Source organism: Tympanuchus pallidicinctus, unplaced genomic scaffold (genome assembly GCF_026119805.1).
Source record: "Tympanuchus pallidicinctus isolate F22 unplaced genomic scaffold, pur_lepc_1.0 scaffold17, whole genome shotgun sequence".
NCBI lineage: Eukaryota > Metazoa > Chordata > Aves > Galliformes > Phasianidae > Tympanuchus > Tympanuchus pallidicinctus.
The window spans coordinates 8,338,095-8,357,423 of NW_026294690.1; the positions used below are offsets into that span (position 1 = coordinate 8,338,095).

Sequence of the window (19,329 nt, forward strand, 5' to 3'; positions counted from 1 at the left end):
GTCCCATATAGCTCTGGTACCAGATGTCAGACAAGATCTGGTTTGTTGCAGGTCTGTGGCCTGGAGACCAGACCTGATGTACTCTCACAAAAAGGAAAAAAATATGCAAGTATCACAATAATAGTAGTTTAACATAACTGTCCGTTGAAGATCTGTTCTCAGTTGATGGAAATTGGAACTGTGTATTTATAGGGAATGTCAATGTTGGTTTGATAAGATCCCTATCAAATGGGACGTTGAGGTGGGTTTTTTTCAAGCACATAAGACTGAAGTGCCATTTGGGTAGCACAGGCTAAAAGGTTACATTCTGGAACATAATTGCCAATTCTAGAATCTTCTGTTTGGTGCTGTTTGTGATAAATGCAGACTAGCAAAACCTCACTCAGCCCTATCCTTGTCTGTTGATGTACTTAAACTATTACCTTTTCTACTAGAGCTATAAAATTCTTCTATCTTCCAGCCAACTTAAGATTTCAGTAATCACCTTAGAGGAATGCAACTATAGTTCCATAATCTTCTACTACATCAGTTCATTTCTTGTATTTTGAAATCAATGCATTGAAAATGACAACATCTTGAAGAAAAAGGAAACTCTGCTTTCTTTAAAGTTGTGCTGTTCTGTTGTCATGGTAAAAAAGGGCATTGATCTGGACAGTCTCTCAGGGCTGAGCTGTGCACTGCAATTCGGTACCATTATATGTGTTTGAGATGCTAACTCATATAAACTTCAGATCAAACTTACTCTGTGTCTGAGGGAAGATCTCTGACGTGGTGAATAAACCATTGATTTCCTTTTGGTGCAGGATGAAAATCAAACCACTCTCTTTTTAGACATAAACCAAATGACATTTTATGTTGTCTTCGATAAGCAAAGCAGCACACTTCAGATAGTGCATATGTTGTACACACATTCAGTGTGCATATATATGCGTTCAGAGAGCTTCTGCTCTCTTATTTGCAGCCCCAAACTATTGCACCACAAAAAAATCCACAGGACTCAATAGTACAGACTCCATCTCATGTCTCTTACGATACAACACGTCTGAAGACACAAATTGTTTATCAGCTAACTGACTTCCAAACAGGTGGTTTCCTTGTGCATTTTTTTACTGGTAGCTTCTAGTACAGCTGCTGATATATGTGGGATGAAAGCATCGTAGGGAGCACACAGAGCTCCTCGGTTTTTCACTAGAAATGTGAGCAAACAGTTCCTCCACTTTTTATTAATCAGCATCTGTCATAACTTCTCAATTTCAGAGTTTTCTTTCCATCAGTATTATAGCATTGTCAGTTTGAAGTCAATAACTGATATTCTAACCATAAAACCCATAGAAATGCTTTTATTCCGCAGTGTTCTCTATTATAGAATATTAGAGAGGAAATACATCCCAGGAATCAAACAGGATAACACTTTCAAATTGCAGGGTCAGGTTGGTTAATGCTCGGTTTAAAGGTCATAAGGATATAATTCAGTGTTTATGGTACTATGTAATTTTTTCTTCTGCGTTCTTTCATGTCTGGAAGACTCACAGCTATTAGGGTGACACACCGTGTTGCCACACCTGGTAACCATCTGAGCTCTTCACTTCTTTCCTCCTCCACCACCCCCAGCACTTTTTCCAGTTGTTTTATAAACAAGAACCATCATTAAGGTCATTTGCTGTGTTGGTAAAGCTGTTTGTTTCTTTCCCTTAAGGTATCCTGTAGGAGTTATATGGTATGATCACATCTGTGGGAGAACCACTCATCAACTTGAGTTAAATAAGAGGCTTTCATGATCAAGTGATCAAACAACACACTTGATAAATGTTAATACAAGGGGAGATGGGCTGCATTCTAAGGCACATTTCAAGTTTTTATTACCATGTTTTGCATGCAGTGCAATCCAGTGCTTTCCACTGATCTCCTGTGTTGCTCTCTCATTTTCTTCCCAAGCCCCCTAAGTTTCATCCATTTCCAATCAGGGAACCTACAGTTACTCAGCCTGAGGAAGAGAATTAACAAGTTCCAGTGTTTGAAACCAGCAATTTGTGAGGGATTAAAAAAACCTGTTATGTAGTCCCAATTCTCTTCATTTTCTGTCTGAACATTAATTTTTAATATGAACCTAAAAACGAAAGCACAGTCTTCTTGCCAAGAAGTTAGAAGTTTATTTTGTGGATTTTGCAAGTGATTGGCCTCACATCCAAGCATCACAGCCAATATTTTAGTGCAGTGCTGCACAGCTGTTTCTTAGGAAGCATGGACGTAGCTCAGGCAGTTACCATTACATTCTCTGCTCTTCTCCCTTTTGCCAAGCTATCTGCTAATACTGATTCCAAATGCAAAGATGCAAGAGCACTGAGTAAGCATCTTAATTAACCTTAAGGACAAATTATCCTTAAGCAGCCTGACTGCCTTCTTGTCTAACCAGTCATTTCATCAAGAGCAGGGAATGTCATTCGTGCCAATTTACCCCAGGATTCTGATCTGTCCACAGCAACTTCCTTCCAGACAAAGCAGGGAAGTACAGACTGTAACTGGGTGGAAAAAATAGTGCAATAGTTAGACCTAGATGGTAGTGATCAGTGTTTTGAAGACCAATATGTGGGCAGCAATAGAGTGACCACTTGTAAAGTTATGCAGGAGGTGCGTTTGTGGGTGGCACCAGCTAAGGGCAGGCTGATGGCAGCAGACAAAAAGCCAGATCTTCTCACTGTGAAGTGACGGGGGGAAGAAGTTTACATATCAAGAAAATGTAGAGTCTGTCAGTTATTTGTCATTTGATTTGGTTACTTTCAGTTCCTCAGCTTTTTGAACACAGAATTGGCTGCTATTGCAGATGAGTTACATATCCCAGCACAGGCAGCAGCTACTCGTGCAGAAGAGAGAGTGCTACAAAGACACAGCTGTTCTTTCTGCAGAAGAAATGTGTACCTGGCACACTGCTTATTTCCAGTCAGTTTTCCTTGGGGATGTACCATAGTGATATACCAGCAATAGCTCACAATTCCAATGCTTATAATTAATACTTATCTTCATCTCTTGGTCCTGTCTGACAATGTACTCTTTTAACCTGGAGAAGTGCCAGCAAGACTGAGCTCGGATGTCATTTTAAAATACAGTTTTTTATTTTTTCTAATAATTTTCTCTAATTTTCTCTGATATGCAGCACATGCATTCCTGGAGACAGCAGTGGATGCTGTGAGAGAGGCTTCATAAACTTTCAGAAAGGAATCTGCAGCACTGCTGCTTAACATGGAAATTCTGTTGCATTTAAATCCTTCTTTGCTAACTTGGCATGTTGTTTGTCTGATTCATTCTTACAGACCCGTTCTTTGCTGGGAGTATTTGAAGAAGATGCTGCTGCAATTTCCAACTACGTCAATCAGTTATTTCAAGCAATGCATAGAGTATATGATGCACAGGTACTGTCACTGAATTCCTGAATGCATTATAAAGCTTTTGAACCACATCTTGTGTATCTTGTTTTGGAAAATTTATAAGCAAAGTATATATGTTTCTAAACTCTGTGAAAGTATTTCATGTTTATAAAATAAGCATTAAATTGTTTTTCCACGTGCTAAGGAATGGTGAGATCTGAATTCTGATTGTCACACAAGATTTCTTTTGCAACAGAATTTCTTATGACAAGTAAAAAGACTTTCTCATCTTCTTGTCATTTTGTTGCGTTCCCCAGATATTTCTAAACTGCTTGCTATGAAGGTCTCACTATGCATAGTAGCATGGACTAAGTGGGAGATAATTTTTTATCCACAATACATTCATACTGTTTCAGTCATCTGTCAGTAACTCTACTTGCATGCCAAGGCAGAAATTATTGTGTTTTTTCTGAACACTTAAGTTCCTGGCTGTATTTTTACCTACTGTATACCTGTACTGTTGGACATCTTTACTGATTTGTTCGTCTTGCTTTTCTTACTACCATCAGTCTTCCTTTACTATTGCCTTTCTATTTTAATTTTTGCATTTTCTCTCATGTGTGCACAAGTCAGAGCTGTTGGTAGCCAGGTAGTCCTGCAGTCCATTGTAATCTTTCCTTGCCTTTGCAAACATCAAGTTCTTAGGAGAACAAATTTGAAATAAATTAAAGCAAATATGTATTGTATACCATCAAAAATACAGACATCATTGTGCACAGTATAAGCTGTAAACTTGTATTTGTAAATACTGATTATGTGCAGCTCTTATTGTTGCTATAGAAAAGAAAGGGCAAAATTCCTAGATTTTCTGAAAGTCTGTAATCAGGCTTCCTGCATATAAGTTCCATGTCTGCAATATTTATTAAAAAAATCACATATTTTAAAAGGAAAATAATAGCTTAAAAAGTAACAAGATTCTTTCTTTTTTCTAAATTAGAATGAATTAAGTGCAGCAACTCATCTGACTTCAAAGCTTCTGAAGGAATATGAGAAACAGGTACAGTACAAATCACCGTTGGCTTGTGTGGTCAGGACTGTATTTTTGTAGTCTTTTATCTCCCAGAGCACAATACAGAATGTATTCAGGTTTGATTCAGATAAAGCAAACTCTTAAGGTTGGTGGCTTAAATCATTGCCAAAAGAATCAGCCTATCTTCATATCAGTTCTTTCAATAAAAACACAGGTGCTTTCCATTCTGCATGGAAAAAATGGTGCACAAAGAGTTTGCTGAAGAGAAATGTGTCCTGTTGTGACTGTTTTCTAGAATTCAGTTCTTCTTACTCTGATGAATGTTAATAAGTTCTGGTGACTTTATTTCTGGTGTTGTTTTAGAATATTTCAGTTGGAAAAGACCTACAAAGATGAACCAGAAGTTAAAGCATATTAATGAGGGCATTATCCAAATGCTTTTTGAATGCTGACAGGCTTAGGGAATCAATCAGCCACCTCACTGGGAGCCCTGTTCCCGTTCCTAATGACTCATGGCAAACAGATTTTAGCTAATATCTAATTTGAAGGTCCCCTGATGCAGCCTTGTGCCATTCTCATGCATTCTGTCATCTGATTAAGACAAGGGGCAGAGAAGAGAGAGGTGGGGGGGGGGGGGGGGGGAGTGATGGAGAATGTATTACTGTTTTCCAAAAGCTTTTTTTTATCTGAGACAATTAAAAGAAAAAAAAAAAAAAGGGGGGGATTCACAGAGTAGTCCCACAGTGTCTGAACTGCATCATTTTAAAATAAATACCTGGTACATTCTTAGACATGAATATTATACTTGTGTGAGTGGCAGAAAACACCACAACCAGCATACCTCCTTTTGTTTTGTTGTGTTTGTTTTGCAGCATTTTCCATTAGGGGGAGATGATGAAGTTATGAATTCTACTTTACAGCAATTTGCAAAAGTGATTGATGAGGCAAGCACTTGCATTTATTTCATTTACTTTACTACTTTTTTGTCATGCATTCACTTTGACTTTTTATACTGTAGTCTTCAGATTGGAGGTTCAGAAATTTCTTTTGATGATGTGGAACTGCTGTTGCAGTATAAGCTTAGGGTTACATAACCTACAGGTAAAGAATCCATTCAGCAAGGTGAGTTTGCTGAGGATCAAGGTAGTTTAACTACAAAACCAGAAGCTTCACAGAATGTTAAGTGACCAGAATTCTAAAAAACACCTCTGTCTCATCAGGATATTTACATCTCCTGATTTCAGACACCTGACTGACAAAGGAGCCTTTTGCTGTCCATATGAAAGACAGGCTGAGTGACTGACTCCTCTGAAAAAATATTTTAGCATCATTAAGAATCAGGACTTTTCCTCTGATCCCTCTCCTCTGTTTAAACAGCACTTTGTGATAGATAGAACATTTTGTTTGGATCATCTTCGGTAACCTGAGAAAGACAGACTGTGATGTAGCTGGAGTGAAGCTATAGAAATAAATTGACTGGTCACCAGAAGGTGTGAGGCCATCTTCTGACATGATTCAGCAATGTGGAGTACAGACAGAGGGAATAAGGGAAAATACTATGCTGTGAAAGTCTTCTATGTAAAGATGATGGTGGAACAAGGAACCTTAGAAGGAAGTAGCTACAGAAGTGAATTTGAAAAATTATGTTCAAGTTGTACATCAAATTTCAGTGAAACCTCTCTTGCTTCCTTACTTTCCTTAATCTCAGCACTGTTTTCCTGAAAATGTCCTTTTTTCCCCTTATTTTACAGCTCAGTTCTTGCCATGCAGTACTTTCAACTCAACTTGCAGATGCAATGATGTTTCCTATTACTCAGTTTAAAGAAAGAGATCTAAAAGGTAGGGTGTCAAACAAATGCTGTTTTTTCCCATGGCATCAATAACAAAAGTCACAGCATTTTATCTCTGTAGCTCTTATTGTACACGACAGGATCTTCCACTTATTTTTCAGCTCTCAAGTGTATGCATCTCCTAACACTTCTAATAGGAGTTGTTTCTACTCAGAAGAGCATTAGAGTTGAAGAACTAAATGCTACTGCATTACAACAAAAATGCTACTTATATTATAGAATCAGCTATTCAAGTTGAAAGTTTTGGAGTTGCTACAAACATTTTCAGATAATTTGCATGTTCAGGAAATAGTTGTGTATATACAAACATCACAACATAAACATACTGACTGAATCAAATTCAAAAGATGAAGCACCAAAACAGTAGTATTTCCTTTATTACTGTGACACTAATAATGCAATAGAAAGCACAGCAATAGTAGCAGGGTAGCAAAGTCCTAGGCTACAGCAAGTGAGGATAAGCCTAAATGCAGAAGCCATAGACATAGAAACAAAGGAAAATATTCTGCTTACCCTCGGAAGGCCTCAGGTACACAGGCATCTCCAGCAAGGTGTCCTTGCCTCCACTGCCAGTCTTTAAATGAGCTCTGGGAAGGGGTGGATCTCCACTCCACCCCCTTCTGTTCACTCAATTGCACTGCATGCACCTGATCCCCTGAGTTGGCCCTGCCTTCCCACCAGCTGCTCAATCACTGTTTCAAACCTGCTAAGGTTTAAGGTGGTTCTTTTACCCTACTGGTAATAATTTCTAAGCGTAAGCAAAAGATGTAAAACTTTTAATTTTTGTTAACAGATCTGGCTTAATTTGCCTGGTCTAAAATAGTAGAACTAAATATGATAGACTTTACTCAGTGTGCTGAATTGCAGAGGCTGGTATGGTAAATGGGTTTCAAATAAACCAAAGTTAAAAACAAAGCAACTTGGATCCACAACGGTGAATTTTTCAAGGCTAATGTTACTGCTTAGAGCCTGGGAAGGTCTCCTGTCAGTATTTTCTGAAGAGGTAATAATAGCAAATGAAATTTTCTTACTGGCGTTTTTTTTAAACACCAGCTAACATAGTGTTAAATTATACAGTACTTCGTTATGTACTTCACAGATACTTTCTTTAAAGCTTTTGTATAACTTTTTTTCTTTGTCTTTGCTCTACAGTAAACTTGATCATAGCTTTTTGCTAGTTTATGTTGTGAAGTGACACGGAAATGCAGTCAAGATTAGAACAAACTTTCCTGTGTGTTGTGCTGTTTTCTGTTTCCTGACTGAACTGGAAAACATGACTAATTTTAGGGAGGAGAAATTGCACATATAGCAGTAATCACAGTGCTGTGGGGTTTTCTGTTTCCTGATACTTCCCCTTCTTCTGTGCTCTCACTTCCCCAGCTAGGACCAAAGCCCTGAGCAGAACAATAGGTGCTGCTTTTGGACTGATTATCTTTTTCAAAGTCTTTGGAAATTTCTCCTTAACTTACTACACTACAGTATTATTTTTGTAAATGGTACTAAGATCCAAAGTAGGAGCAGACTGTGCCAGCTGCAGATGCCTGTACTGATGATTTAGTGTGGTATGAGGTATGAACTGCACCTGTGCAGCAGAGTAATGTGGCGTGAGAAGCCGCTGTGTATCTGTATCTGTATGTGTGCTAATAACTTCACTGTGATGTGTTGTTTTGTAGAGATATTAACTCTAAAAGAAGTTTTCCAAATTGCAAGCAATGGTAAGTGTACAACAGTCAATGTTGCAGATATTGCAATTCAATGGCATTATTGTAGAATAGTTATTCAGCAAATTAGTGAAGATGGTTGGGAGGCCCAAAGTAATTACGCTGTTATTTGTTCTCAGTGATATTTAGGCAGCCAGCTATCATTGAACACCTTGTAAATTTCTGCTTTGTGGACCAAAGCATTAAGGCAAATAGACATGAGTCTTCCTCACAATACTTTACATGTGTATATAGTTATAAAATAATTTAGGATTATGCTTCTGAAATTAACGTGAAGAGTAAGGTGTTAGCTTACTTTTTAAACTCAGGACTTAAAATGGACTGAAAAATACAAATCTCATCTCCCTAATACTTGTCTGATAGTCTTCTTCCTAATTGTCAGTAGTTGCTTTTGCTCTGCTACGTCCTTTTCTTCACGTAGATAGCTTCATTGCTTCAGAAGTGCAAAAGATGAGTTAGAGGTTTTCATGGACAGTTGACACTATTTTGAGTCAGGTTCTCAGACTTTGAGAGAAGTTGGTAAGAATTTACCTTCAGCCCAAGTGTTGGCAGCCATGTAGTAATTATGAAGAAGCAAGAGGAATTATTAAAGGCTTTATTATGGCAGAACTTTGTATTTGAATTGCTATACAGGACATGGGGATATGAAAGTTTTTATGCTCTGTTTCATAAGTGATCAACTTATCAAAATGATCCCTTATTCTCTCTTCACTGCTTAGACCATGATGCTGCCATTATCCGATACAGCCGGTTGTCAAAAAGAAGGGAAAATGAAAAGGTTTGTAAAACAAAATGCTGATAAGAAGACTTCTAGAGAAGTTAAGAATTAATTTTTGTCTAGTGTATGTATTTGTGATGAAAGATATGTACAGCAGCTGGCACTTGGGTAGTTGACGTTTTAGCATTGCGGACAGTTTGTTTCAGAACACAAAAATAAGCTTTTTTGAATACACTGAAAAAGTTAGAAGGTGGAGGTTGTGGTGCTGTAGTCCAGTTTTGTAACGAACTGACTACTGTGTGTGCTGCTGCATGTACTTTTCATGCATCCTCATCTGTGAATTACAGAAAGGGAATTGTAGCGCACGAGAGTTAATGCTGAGCTTAGAACATTACTGTATTGTTCTTTTTTTTTTTTTCTTGCTGTTTATAAAGCTGTTGAGAAGGCATGTGATAAATACCAAGATTGAAACATTCTTTTTTCCCTCTCTCCTTGTCTGTATCTCTTCAGATCAAGGCTGAAGTTACAGAAGATGTGTATACTTCCAGGAAAAAACAGCATCAGACTATGATGCATTATTTCTGTGCATTAAATACTCTTCAGTACAAGAAGAAAATTGCCGTGTTAGAACCCTTGCTAGGATACATGCAAGCTCAGGTAATTTCACATTCTGTAAGCTGTAGGTCTGAAAGAAGATGTAAGAGTAGTTCATGAGAGCTGATCTACTGAAATTCACTGCAAGACCTCTTTTTAGAATCCAGGGAAGCAAACCCCATCTCCATCCCTGTAGCTGTCATACTTGTTGCCAAGCGCCCTAGCACTATTCATTTTCAAAGTTCTGTAGGACATGCTCCCATTGAAGTATCTTTTGGGGAAGTCTGGGCACCAAATGGAAAGATTTAATTGTAATCCAAATTCTAGATGGCTAAATTTGACGTCTCGGTTGCTGGTGCTGTTCTCTGTTAGCTTGTTGTTTTGTTTTGTTTTTTTCTCCACTGGCTCACAGTCAGAAATATCTGATTAAAACTTTCATGCATGCAGGTCTGCATAAAAGTGCACCTTCTTAGAAGTTAACATGGAGGCAGATAAGCTCTTTCCTGTGGCAGCTATTCTGAGATAATTATCAAAATCACATCTCTTCTGTTTCTCATCAAGAGTGTGAAAGAATTGGAATGCTCAAGATCATTCTGATTTGAGTTTTTTAATATAATGGGTTTATTTTAGGACAGGTGCTATAGAGAAAGCTTTTTGGAAACATTCTAGCATCTGGCTAGAGTGTAGGAATTAATTTCTATACAATGTTTAAAACTTTCCCATGTCCAAGAACTCCTGCTTCCCTTGGGGAATTCGGAGCTTGTATAAAATATCTAAGCTTTCAGCGTTTTCTTTTCTTTTACAAGGTAGGCAGTGCAACCTGTTGCTCAGGTGCAGCTTTTTACTGAATCTGAGAACAGAATGGTAGGACTGCCCCCCGTGGCTTCTTGTTCTGAAGTTTCATGTCGCTAAATTGAACTTATATGGCAGTTTTCCTCAACCAATACAGAGTGAAATGTTTCAAGACTGTATTGTCTGCCTCCCCCCGGCACGATCCACAGTTAGAGGACTGACCCAGACAAGTTTCTACAGTCACATATTTCATTTCACTTGCTCTGTTCACATCCTCTCAGTGAAATTAAATTCCTTTGCAATGTCAACATCTACCTTCACTTGGAGACAAAAACTTGCATTCTGCTCCTCTTGCTGAGACTGCTGGGAATAAGGAAGAAAACCAGATTTCTTTCTGAGGCTTTAACCTCCTATCATTTATTTATTGATTGGTTTGTTTAGTTTCATTCATGACGAAGTTCTCCCTTTTCCTCCTTTTTTAAGATAAGTTTTTTTAAAATGGGTTCAGAAAATCTCACTGAGCAACTGGAAGAATTTCTCACCAACATTGGTACAAGCGTACAAAAGTAAGTTGTTCTTGTTAAATTTTGCACTTTTTTGCACAATTATTTTTCTGTTTCCACTTAGCAGTATATTGTCTTTGTTAGTAACACATAACTTACCTTAGTGTTCGCAGGGAAATGGAGTGCGAAATAGAGAACATGCAGCAAACTATAGAAGACTTGGAAGTAGCCAGTGATCCACTTTATTTGCCTGATCCTGATCCTGCAAAATTTCCTGTCCATAGAAATCTGACACGGAAAGCTGGCTATCTCAATGCAAGGAAGTAAGACTGACTGGTTACTTAAATCTTAAAAAATGTTTAGCTTTGGGAAAGCTTGGAGCATATGCTGTGTTGTTTTGGAATAAGTGATGCTGATCTTAAGTATGTAGGTGAGTGTACAAAGTCACATCAGAGCTGTTCTGTTTCTTTTGTTGGATTCCCTTATTTATGAGAGTGTAATTTCACTGGATTGTAACTGCAAATCAACAAGACTGCAGTGGGAAGTATTTCTGTATAAATATCCAATAAAGCTCCAGGATTAAAGAGATTAAACACAACAAGCTTGAATTGCACAGGGCAAACCACTGCTGCCTAAAAACACCTTGAACATCCTTCCGTTTCATGAGGCAGTCTTTCCTCCATGGAGGGAGCTCTTATGCTATTAAGGTCATTTGTAGTGGTTGAAAATAAGTTGTAACAGTAAGATTTTTTTCAGTAGTCTGCATAATAACCTCCAAACAGGCAGGTTGGTTTTTTTAAAAGTTAAATTAATTTTACATTATATTATACTCACTGAATGAGACCTGAATTCCTGCCGTAGAGCACAAGTGCAGCAATTAATATGGAAGAGAGTATCTGAACACAAGGGAGGCTAAACCACAAGCATTACTGACTTTTGATTCCTTTGTTCTTCTGGAAGAAAAGGGGGAAAAGAAACTCAAACGTGCTCTAAGCAGTACTTTGATAATCTTACTGAATGATAGAAAATACTTGGAAAATTGAAGTATTTTACGTACCTTAGCTAATGCTTACCTCAAGTTTTCCAGTGAAAGTAGAGTTTGGAGATGGTATAAAATACTTTGATAACGTGTATCAGTTGAAGATGCACATTTCATAAAGCAGTGCTATAAAAACTGAAAATCAAGTTCAAAGAACTGATGTCTTTTTAATCTCAATACAGTCTCATTAAATCTAAGAAAGCAAATATTTTTGTAAGCTTTGCCCAGCAGTGCATTTGAAATAAGTATGCAACAGATACAGACTAATTTAGCTGTAGAGCTAACCTAAAACATTACATGAGGATGCTTTTAAGTGCCCATGTGGCTTGCTCGTGTAATTTTTTTTTAATATTCTAATTATAGAGCTCAGCTAAACTCCTAACCTACTAAGCAGGAATCCCTTCTCATGTTCTAGTAAAACAGGGCTGGTATCTTCCAGCTGGGAGAGACAGTTCTACTTCACTCAAGGTGGAAACCTGATGAGCCAGGCAAGAGGAGATGTGGCTGGGGGACTTGTCATGGACATAGACAATTGTTCAGTGATGGCTGTGGACTGCGAAGACAGACGGTACTGTTTTCAAATAACATCTTTTGATGGTAAAAAGTAAGTATTCTTACATTAGTTTTATCTGTAAGAGAAAGTACTTGCTACTTAAGAAAAGAAAAATGCTCTGACTCCAGACAGATTGTAGCTTGATGGGTTTGGAGTGTGTTTAGAACCTCAGTCTGGGATGTCTGCTATCTTTATTGTGATGCTGCTTTTGTTCCCTAGCAGCTTCTGCTGATGTAGCTGAGTGGTACTTCAGAATAAAATTGCAGTGTTCATTTCACAGTGGTGTCACACCCGTAGCTTTCTAGTAGAAATTCAAACTGAAGATAATTTGTGGGGAAAAGAGAAGGCTTAAAATTTGACCAGCTTTTTCTGGGCAGCTCCACGGCAGTTTTTATTTCATCTGAAACAAGTACTTTGAGAGAGTGAAATGTTATCATATGAGATTATTTGTAGTGCTATATTAAACTCCTGATGCTAACTTCTTGTTGATTTGGGGATTTTTAAAAGTAGTTCTGGTCGTTTTATGAAATTAGTTTTGTAAATTCTAATATTTGGGAAATAATAAATAAGGCAAGTTTAATAGAATGCTTTGGATGCTTGTTAGAGAAAATCTGTTGGAAATTCCTGTTCTCTTTTTCATGCGGATAGTTCCTGTGAAGTATTTTGAAGACTAGTAGATTAAACCTTGAGGTTCAGAGTGTCTGTCATTTTAATGAAGATGGCACTACGTGGATTCACCACTCTGCTTAACTCTTACATTAAGCCTATATCCAACTTCTAAGTGTTATGCTGTAAAACAATGGCTTGAATGTATTTAAATGCTAATTCATTTCAAAATGACTTTTCAGTGGACTGTATGGTTAGAAATAGAACAAGACACCTGTATCTACCATAGGCATAATACATTCCTGTGCTGTCATCACTTGTTTAATTCTATCTTAAATTCTCAGTGAGCAAAAACCACACCTATTCTGAAGTCTATATGATGACATATTTTCCATCTGATCAGAGAAAACAAGTGTGTCACAACGAATTTTTTACTGCTTAGTAAGTTATTATTTCAGATTATGTATATCAGAATAAGGTAGTTTCCATTCAAAAATGATGGTAACATACAGGAATTGAAAAACAGCCTGAAAAATAGTAGTAGATATGAAATAAATGAAGTAACTCTAAAAAAATAAAATAAAACATCAAAAAACCCCCCCAGTAAGCTCAGTGCCTTCACTTTTCACACTTTTGTCTGTTTTAAACATGGTGCTGATGCCATCAGAATGAGGCTGGCTGTTTTCTCTGATGGCCAACAAATTCTTCAGGGAACAAAAGCTATTCAGCTTCAGCTCAGAAGTATTGCTCCAATTAACTTCAGTATATTTTTGCATATTTTTGAAAGGCTGAAGCTTTTGATACAGTACTGCATGTCTTAGGAGAAGGCTCTCATTTTTCAGGTTTGAACGTAATTAAAACAATGGAAAAATATTTTTCTTAAGCAAGAAAGATGAGCTTTTTTATTGCTGTAAGTGGATGGATGTTGTAGAGGTTATAGAGAAATGGATTTTCTTTCCCCAGTTAAATGTTGTCTGCGCTCAGTACACAGAATCTTCAGACTTATTTCTCTGTGCAGTGTACAAACATGAAAAGGGAATTTTGAGTCTGAAAGGACAGGTGATTCATTTCTAATAGGCAAAGTTTTGGTTTTCATTCTCTTTCAGGTCTTCGATCTTACAAGCAGAGAGTAAAAAAGATTATGAGGAGGTAAGCTTCAGGAGCTTCACATGGCATTGAGTTTTCTGTTGCATGGAAGGGAACACGTCAGTAAAACTAGTTGGAGTGCACCTTTTGTATTCTTCAGGCAGTAAATAGTGAACAACTATCAGGAAGTCTGACAAAATATTACTGTATTTAAATCCTTTTCCATAATCGAGTGGGATTAAAAAAAAATGTTCTAAAAGCCCTTTAAGGTGGGTTTGGGTGAACAGCTGAATAAGGAAATACAGAAAATGTGGTACATTCAGCCTGAATTGGAATTTCTCTGCAATCTTTATTGTTAGATTGGGATAAAATAGTGTTTTATGCTATTTTTAAGGCTGGGCTGTGTTAGCCTGGCCCTGAAATTACAAACGAGGTGGAAAAGGTGCCGAAAGCAACCGGTGCTGGGGATATTTAATCAGACTCCTTGGAAAGAAGCCATGACAAATCTAATGTTTTCTTTTTTCCTCTCTTTTTCAGTGGATATGCACAATAAACAACATATCTAAACAGATATATCTAAGTGAAAACCCTGAGGTAAACGTCACCAAAATGTATCACATCAGTAATACTTTCATACGTAGCTACACACAAAATTAACAAGAGATTAACTGGTCCAACTGGAAAGCACAGGACTGAGTGCTTCCCACATGTCTCATCTGAGGCTTCACGTTGTGTGGCTGTTCAGATCTATGAGAGCGTACTCCCAATTCTTTCAGTCTTCTGAAGTGCTTCTGTAGCAAGGGTAAAAAATTATGTGGCTTTTGTCTTTGATACAATGTTTTGACAGCTTCAGGATTCCTTTTTTGTATTTGATAGATGATAGTTTGTTGCAAATGGATATGACAACTACCTGGATGGATACATGGAATTTATATCAGAGCAAACTGGAATTTGGTGAATTAGATAAGTGTAATTTTGCAGGAAAGATGTTTTCACTTCATAAAAAGGTTATTTGACTTTTGAAGATTTAGAAATGGGTGTACATGTACAGTTTGGTGTCATAACTTTATTTCTACACTTTGTATTTATAGACTTACACTGATATAAACTTAAGCCGTGACCATTATTCCCTAAACCAGGGGAGTTGGCCCAACAAAATCTGCTGTTTTGTAACAGAGCATGGAACTGGGTTATGTGAAAGGAAGCTTTCCAGTGCTTCCATCATAGATATGAGCAGTGTGGTTAGAGCAGCTGAATAACACCAGGATCTGTTGCTGAAGGCACATCTCTGATGAGTTCAAAGCTGAGCTTCTGTTCAGCCCAGGTGTAGAGGAGTGCAAAGATCAGTGAGGGTGTATTTACTTACATTGTGCATGAATCCAAGAGAATAATAAAATCTGTGACTCCTGTATAACAATTAGAACTCAATATTTTAAAGCCTTTCTACAGTTCTGATGGCTTTAGGGTTATGAATAAAACTTGTTTGAAGGGTGGAAATATCTTCTGAAAAGTACTGCTTGAAAACAGATTGCTCCCAGCTCTTATTTCCTATGATATCACTGTCTTCCCACTTCACAATGGCTTTATACTCTCATTTTCTGACTACTTGCACAAAACTTTGCTTCTTCACTGCTTTGTCTCCCGTATCTTCCCTCTCCAAAATCCTCTTTATTTCAGGACTTTTTCTGTTGGCTGTACCTCGTCAAGTATTAAATACTGATACTTCTGAATCAGTAATTTCAATAAAAGAATAAAATTGAATTCTTAAACTTTAAAAGGTCTATTATTTGCTGAAATGACATTGTTACTTAGTGCTATTTTGATAGTCATTCCTGTCTTGGTTTTAAAGAAACATTTAAACATTCCCAGATTTCAAGTGCAGACTTTTGAGTCTTTATGTTTTGTTAGTAGTCGAGAGGTACGTTTTTTTTTTTAAGTGATATCTTTATTTTTCTTACTGTAGCTGTTTGCTTATTTTATCAGACAGATTGCAGCATTATGAAGCAAGTGCATTCACTCAGGTGTAGAAAGTGAACAGCACAAAATGTGACAAGTTTGAAGATGCTACAAATACGTTACTGAAAGGGGACAATTTAGAACTTCTGTCAGTTGCATCTAAAGCTAAGAGCTGGCACTGCATGTTGAGGAAAATGTTTTCATTTACTTGTTGCAGGAAATTGCTGCACGTGTAAACCAGTCAGCTCTCGAGGCCGTTACTCCGTCGCCTTCATTTCAGCAGAGGCACGAGAGCATGCGTCCGACTGTGTAAGCTGCTGAACTGTGGGCACTGGAAGAGCACTTCTGAAAAGAATCTTGCATTGAGTTCCAGTAAAAACAAACAAACAAAAACGATCAACAACAAAAAATTCATTAAGAACCCTCTGTCTATGCTTTCTATGTTCAGAGTGAAAGCTTTGGTAGATTCAGAACATTTCTCAAATCTGCCTTGCTTTAGTTGTTGTTTAGTTACAAACAATCTGGATTTCTTGCCAATTAGAAAGTTTTGTTGCATTACATCTGGTTGGTTTATAATCTGTGTTCATGCTTTTATTTAATGTGTACAACTCCTGGAAGCAGACCTTAGACTGCAATGTGTTTTGTGCTATTATACACTGATGTTAATCTGATGGCATTATTAATGCCAACAGTAACTATAACTGACTTAAATTGGTCTGGAATGTATAGTCAGATAAATGGAATTATTTGACGGTATCTTATCCTCTTCAGTTTTTAGATTCTGTTTTGTTTTGGAGTGCTGTATTCATCTTCCATTGGTTTAATTGATTGTCAACCAACCTGAAGCTCAGGTGCCTTCATTCTCATTTCTGTTCCATTTCAGACAACCCCGGCCGCCCGCAGCGCGCACCAGCAGCACGGGGTCGCTGGGCTCCGAATCCGCCGCTCTGTCTGCGCTGTCCTTGGATTCCCTTGTTGCCCCTGACACTCCTATTCAATTTGACATAATATCTCCAGTTAGTGAAGATCTGCCTGGTCAAGCAAAGTCTTCAGGGCAGTCAGGCAGGTAGGAAATGTAGAAAGAAAAAACAAAGTCCTAAATTAAATGTAAATTTAAAAGAATATTTAAAAAAACACGGTTAGGCTGCAGCTCCACACACAGCCACTGCCTGTCCCTATTCTTTCTTGTTTTAAAATAGTAATAATTTACAGATTTACAGTGAACCGTGAAGCAAAACAAGTTGTTGTTAAATATAGTTATAAAATGTGACTTACTTACATACATTAGATTCAAAATGTTGTTTTCTAATTTGCAGCAGCTCTTCTTGCTTTAACAGCTAATGCTTTTTTTTTATTTATTTCAATAATTTGGTTTCACAAAGTGTTTTCCTTTCCTATTGCTTGCTCACCCAGCAGCTTGGGTTATTTCCTCTTGGAAATTCAAGAGAAATTTGGTAGCCCTGCCTCCAGATGATGATGGCATACGATGACACTCTTCTTAAACTGAAAGGTGAGTGAAAATGATCTAGGCTTCTAGAGTGATCTCACATATAGACAAGTTAAAATTGTCTAAGAGCTCTTCCCAAAATAGGAAAACCTTTTCAATTTTTTCAATTTTCCCATAGACAAATGATAATAAAAAGCTGTAAATCAGCACTGCATTTCTGGAACTACAGATATTAAGAAAATATATTTGCAGTTCCAGCTCTTGTAAGGGACAAAAAGTCACAATGGTGTGTTCTGTATTCCCCTGCCCTCTACAAAAATGACTTTTAGTTGTTTAACTCCTATATATGAGAAAATGGTACACATGCAACTTTTTTTCCCCCGCTGGACAGTTCTTTGTTGTTTGTTTTAGCAGAATAATCAGTTGGCTAACTACACCATTAAGAACATACTGCTTTAAAATCAATCTTGAACTGTACTCCAGGAAGTGGAAAGCTTCATACTTCAGCTAAATTCATGTCATCAGTTGTAACTTAATTCTAGAAAGTTGTGTTTTTCATACAGAAATGATTCACAGTTTTGCATATTCTATCAGTAAAGAACTGCAGTGTTTGGTGCAGAATGCAACATGCTACTGTAAAACAAATTTTAATAAATATAGTACATAGACTTACTCTAGTTTCTGATGCTGATGACATAATCTTTTTATTTTGTGAGATCCCGTGAGATTTTGTATTTACTGTTCCCATCTAGTCTTGAGTGACAAGTCCAAGCAAAAAATCTTGCTAATAGAATTTATGTGTAATGTTTTTACACAGGTCAAATTTCAATGGGAGGATTCTTAATGGAGCCCTCATTATGTAAGCATTGTAGCAATGCAACCTCCACCAAATAGGAGAGATTCACATAATTTTTCTCTGATTTAGTTCTGAAATTTGCTTTTAGAACACTTAAAAATAAAGAAGGTGGTGCATTCATTACTCCCCTATAAAACCTAACTCAAAGTTTATGAGCACTTGATGAGTTTATTTTAACTATTTTCCCTGTTCCCCATATTCTTTTCAGCATTGCTTTACTGCTTTTAAAAATACAGACTTGGAAGCCTAGAGTATTTTCACTTTTCGTTGTAACTGATGGCACTTCTGAGAGCCAGAAACGGCCATATTTCTCTTGACCCTCTAGGAGTAAAACCCCAGTGGTGTTTTCAGAAAGCTGCATTTGAAATAAAACCAGTGACTTTTCTTCAGTAAGTAATGCATCAACTTGAGACAGTGCTAAGAGCTGTGGTGCTCCTTTGGAGTAGTGAAAGGAGCAGCATTTGGCTGCATTTCCCAAAGCTGTTCTGTCACACCTCGTTCCCTTGGGCTTAATTCACGTATAAAAAATGCCATGGGAGCCAAACTCTTTGTGGCAGCAGTAGGACAGTAATACCTGCTGTGCTCCCCATCATTTGACACTTTGTCTTATTCCCAGTTCAATTTCTTGCCCTTACAAATTGCTTGCCGTTATCATGGGTCACTCCTCCAGATTACAAGTTTGTGAAGTCCTGATCTTGTTCTCATTTTATGCAGCATGAGACTACATTATTCATGAGTGGTTCCTGTAAGCTGACTCCTGGTTTAATGTTTTCATTTCTTAATAGACGCACAAATCCTTTTGGTGAAACGGGAGGCTCAAAATCTGAAACTGAAGGTAATTAAAAAAAAAAACAAAAAAACTTCAATGCAAAATGAATTGGAGAATTTACAAACTGATTCAGTATGTTCACCTGCACCTTTTCTCCTTGTTTACCACCAGTTCTACAGTGTTAGTTACGTTACATTAGCAATGTGTTGGACAAGTTCAGTTAAATCAGACTGCTGTCTGAAAGTCCTGGTTCATGTTCTCTGCTATATGACATGAAATTATTTTATTGCATTTTTGGAATTCTTGAAATGAACGATACGTATCTTGCTGTGCAGTAATTGTAGCTGTAATTCATAGCACAGTCTCTTTTCAATTTATTGGAAGTCTGGTGTTTTCCTGACTGAGTACAGCTTTGGTCTTGGAAGTAGTTTTGAACAGAAGCCCCCA

At 37.4% G+C, this 19,329-nt stretch overlaps 1 protein-coding gene and 1 long non-coding RNA gene across 2 annotated transcripts in view; one reads left to right on the forward strand and one right to left on the reverse strand.

The window, feature by feature from the left end:
- APPL1 (adaptor protein, phosphotyrosine interacting with PH domain and leucine zipper 1) overlaps nucleotides 1-19,329 on the forward strand; it is a 28,703-nt gene that overhangs the window by 1,068 nt on the left and 8,306 nt on the right. The window contains exons 2-16 of the mRNA XM_052678978.1: nucleotides 3,309-3,407; nucleotides 4,360-4,419; nucleotides 5,265-5,336; nucleotides 6,144-6,231; nucleotides 7,916-7,957; nucleotides 8,683-8,741; nucleotides 9,192-9,338; nucleotides 10,551-10,633; nucleotides 10,735-10,893; nucleotides 12,025-12,213; nucleotides 13,875-13,917; nucleotides 14,392-14,448; nucleotides 16,028-16,119; nucleotides 16,694-16,876; nucleotides 18,899-18,948. Of these exons, the coding sequence (XP_052534938.1) occupies nucleotides 3,309-3,407; nucleotides 4,360-4,419; nucleotides 5,265-5,336; nucleotides 6,144-6,231; nucleotides 7,916-7,957; nucleotides 8,683-8,741; nucleotides 9,192-9,338; nucleotides 10,551-10,633; nucleotides 10,735-10,893; nucleotides 12,025-12,213; nucleotides 13,875-13,917; nucleotides 14,392-14,448; nucleotides 16,028-16,119; nucleotides 16,694-16,876; nucleotides 18,899-18,948 (1,423 nt within the window). The remainder of the gene's footprint in view (nucleotides 1-3,308; nucleotides 3,408-4,359; nucleotides 4,420-5,264; nucleotides 5,337-6,143; nucleotides 6,232-7,915; nucleotides 7,958-8,682; nucleotides 8,742-9,191; nucleotides 9,339-10,550; nucleotides 10,634-10,734; nucleotides 10,894-12,024; nucleotides 12,214-13,874; nucleotides 13,918-14,391; nucleotides 14,449-16,027; nucleotides 16,120-16,693; nucleotides 16,877-18,898; nucleotides 18,949-19,329) is intronic.
- On the reverse strand, nucleotides 15,739-16,765 carry LOC128078610 (uncharacterized). Its single transcript, XR_008205722.1, has 2 exons — nucleotides 16,651-16,765; nucleotides 15,739-16,155 (listed from the first exon to the last, which is right to left on the reverse strand). It is a non-coding gene; the product is annotated as an uncharacterized LOC128078610 (long non-coding RNA).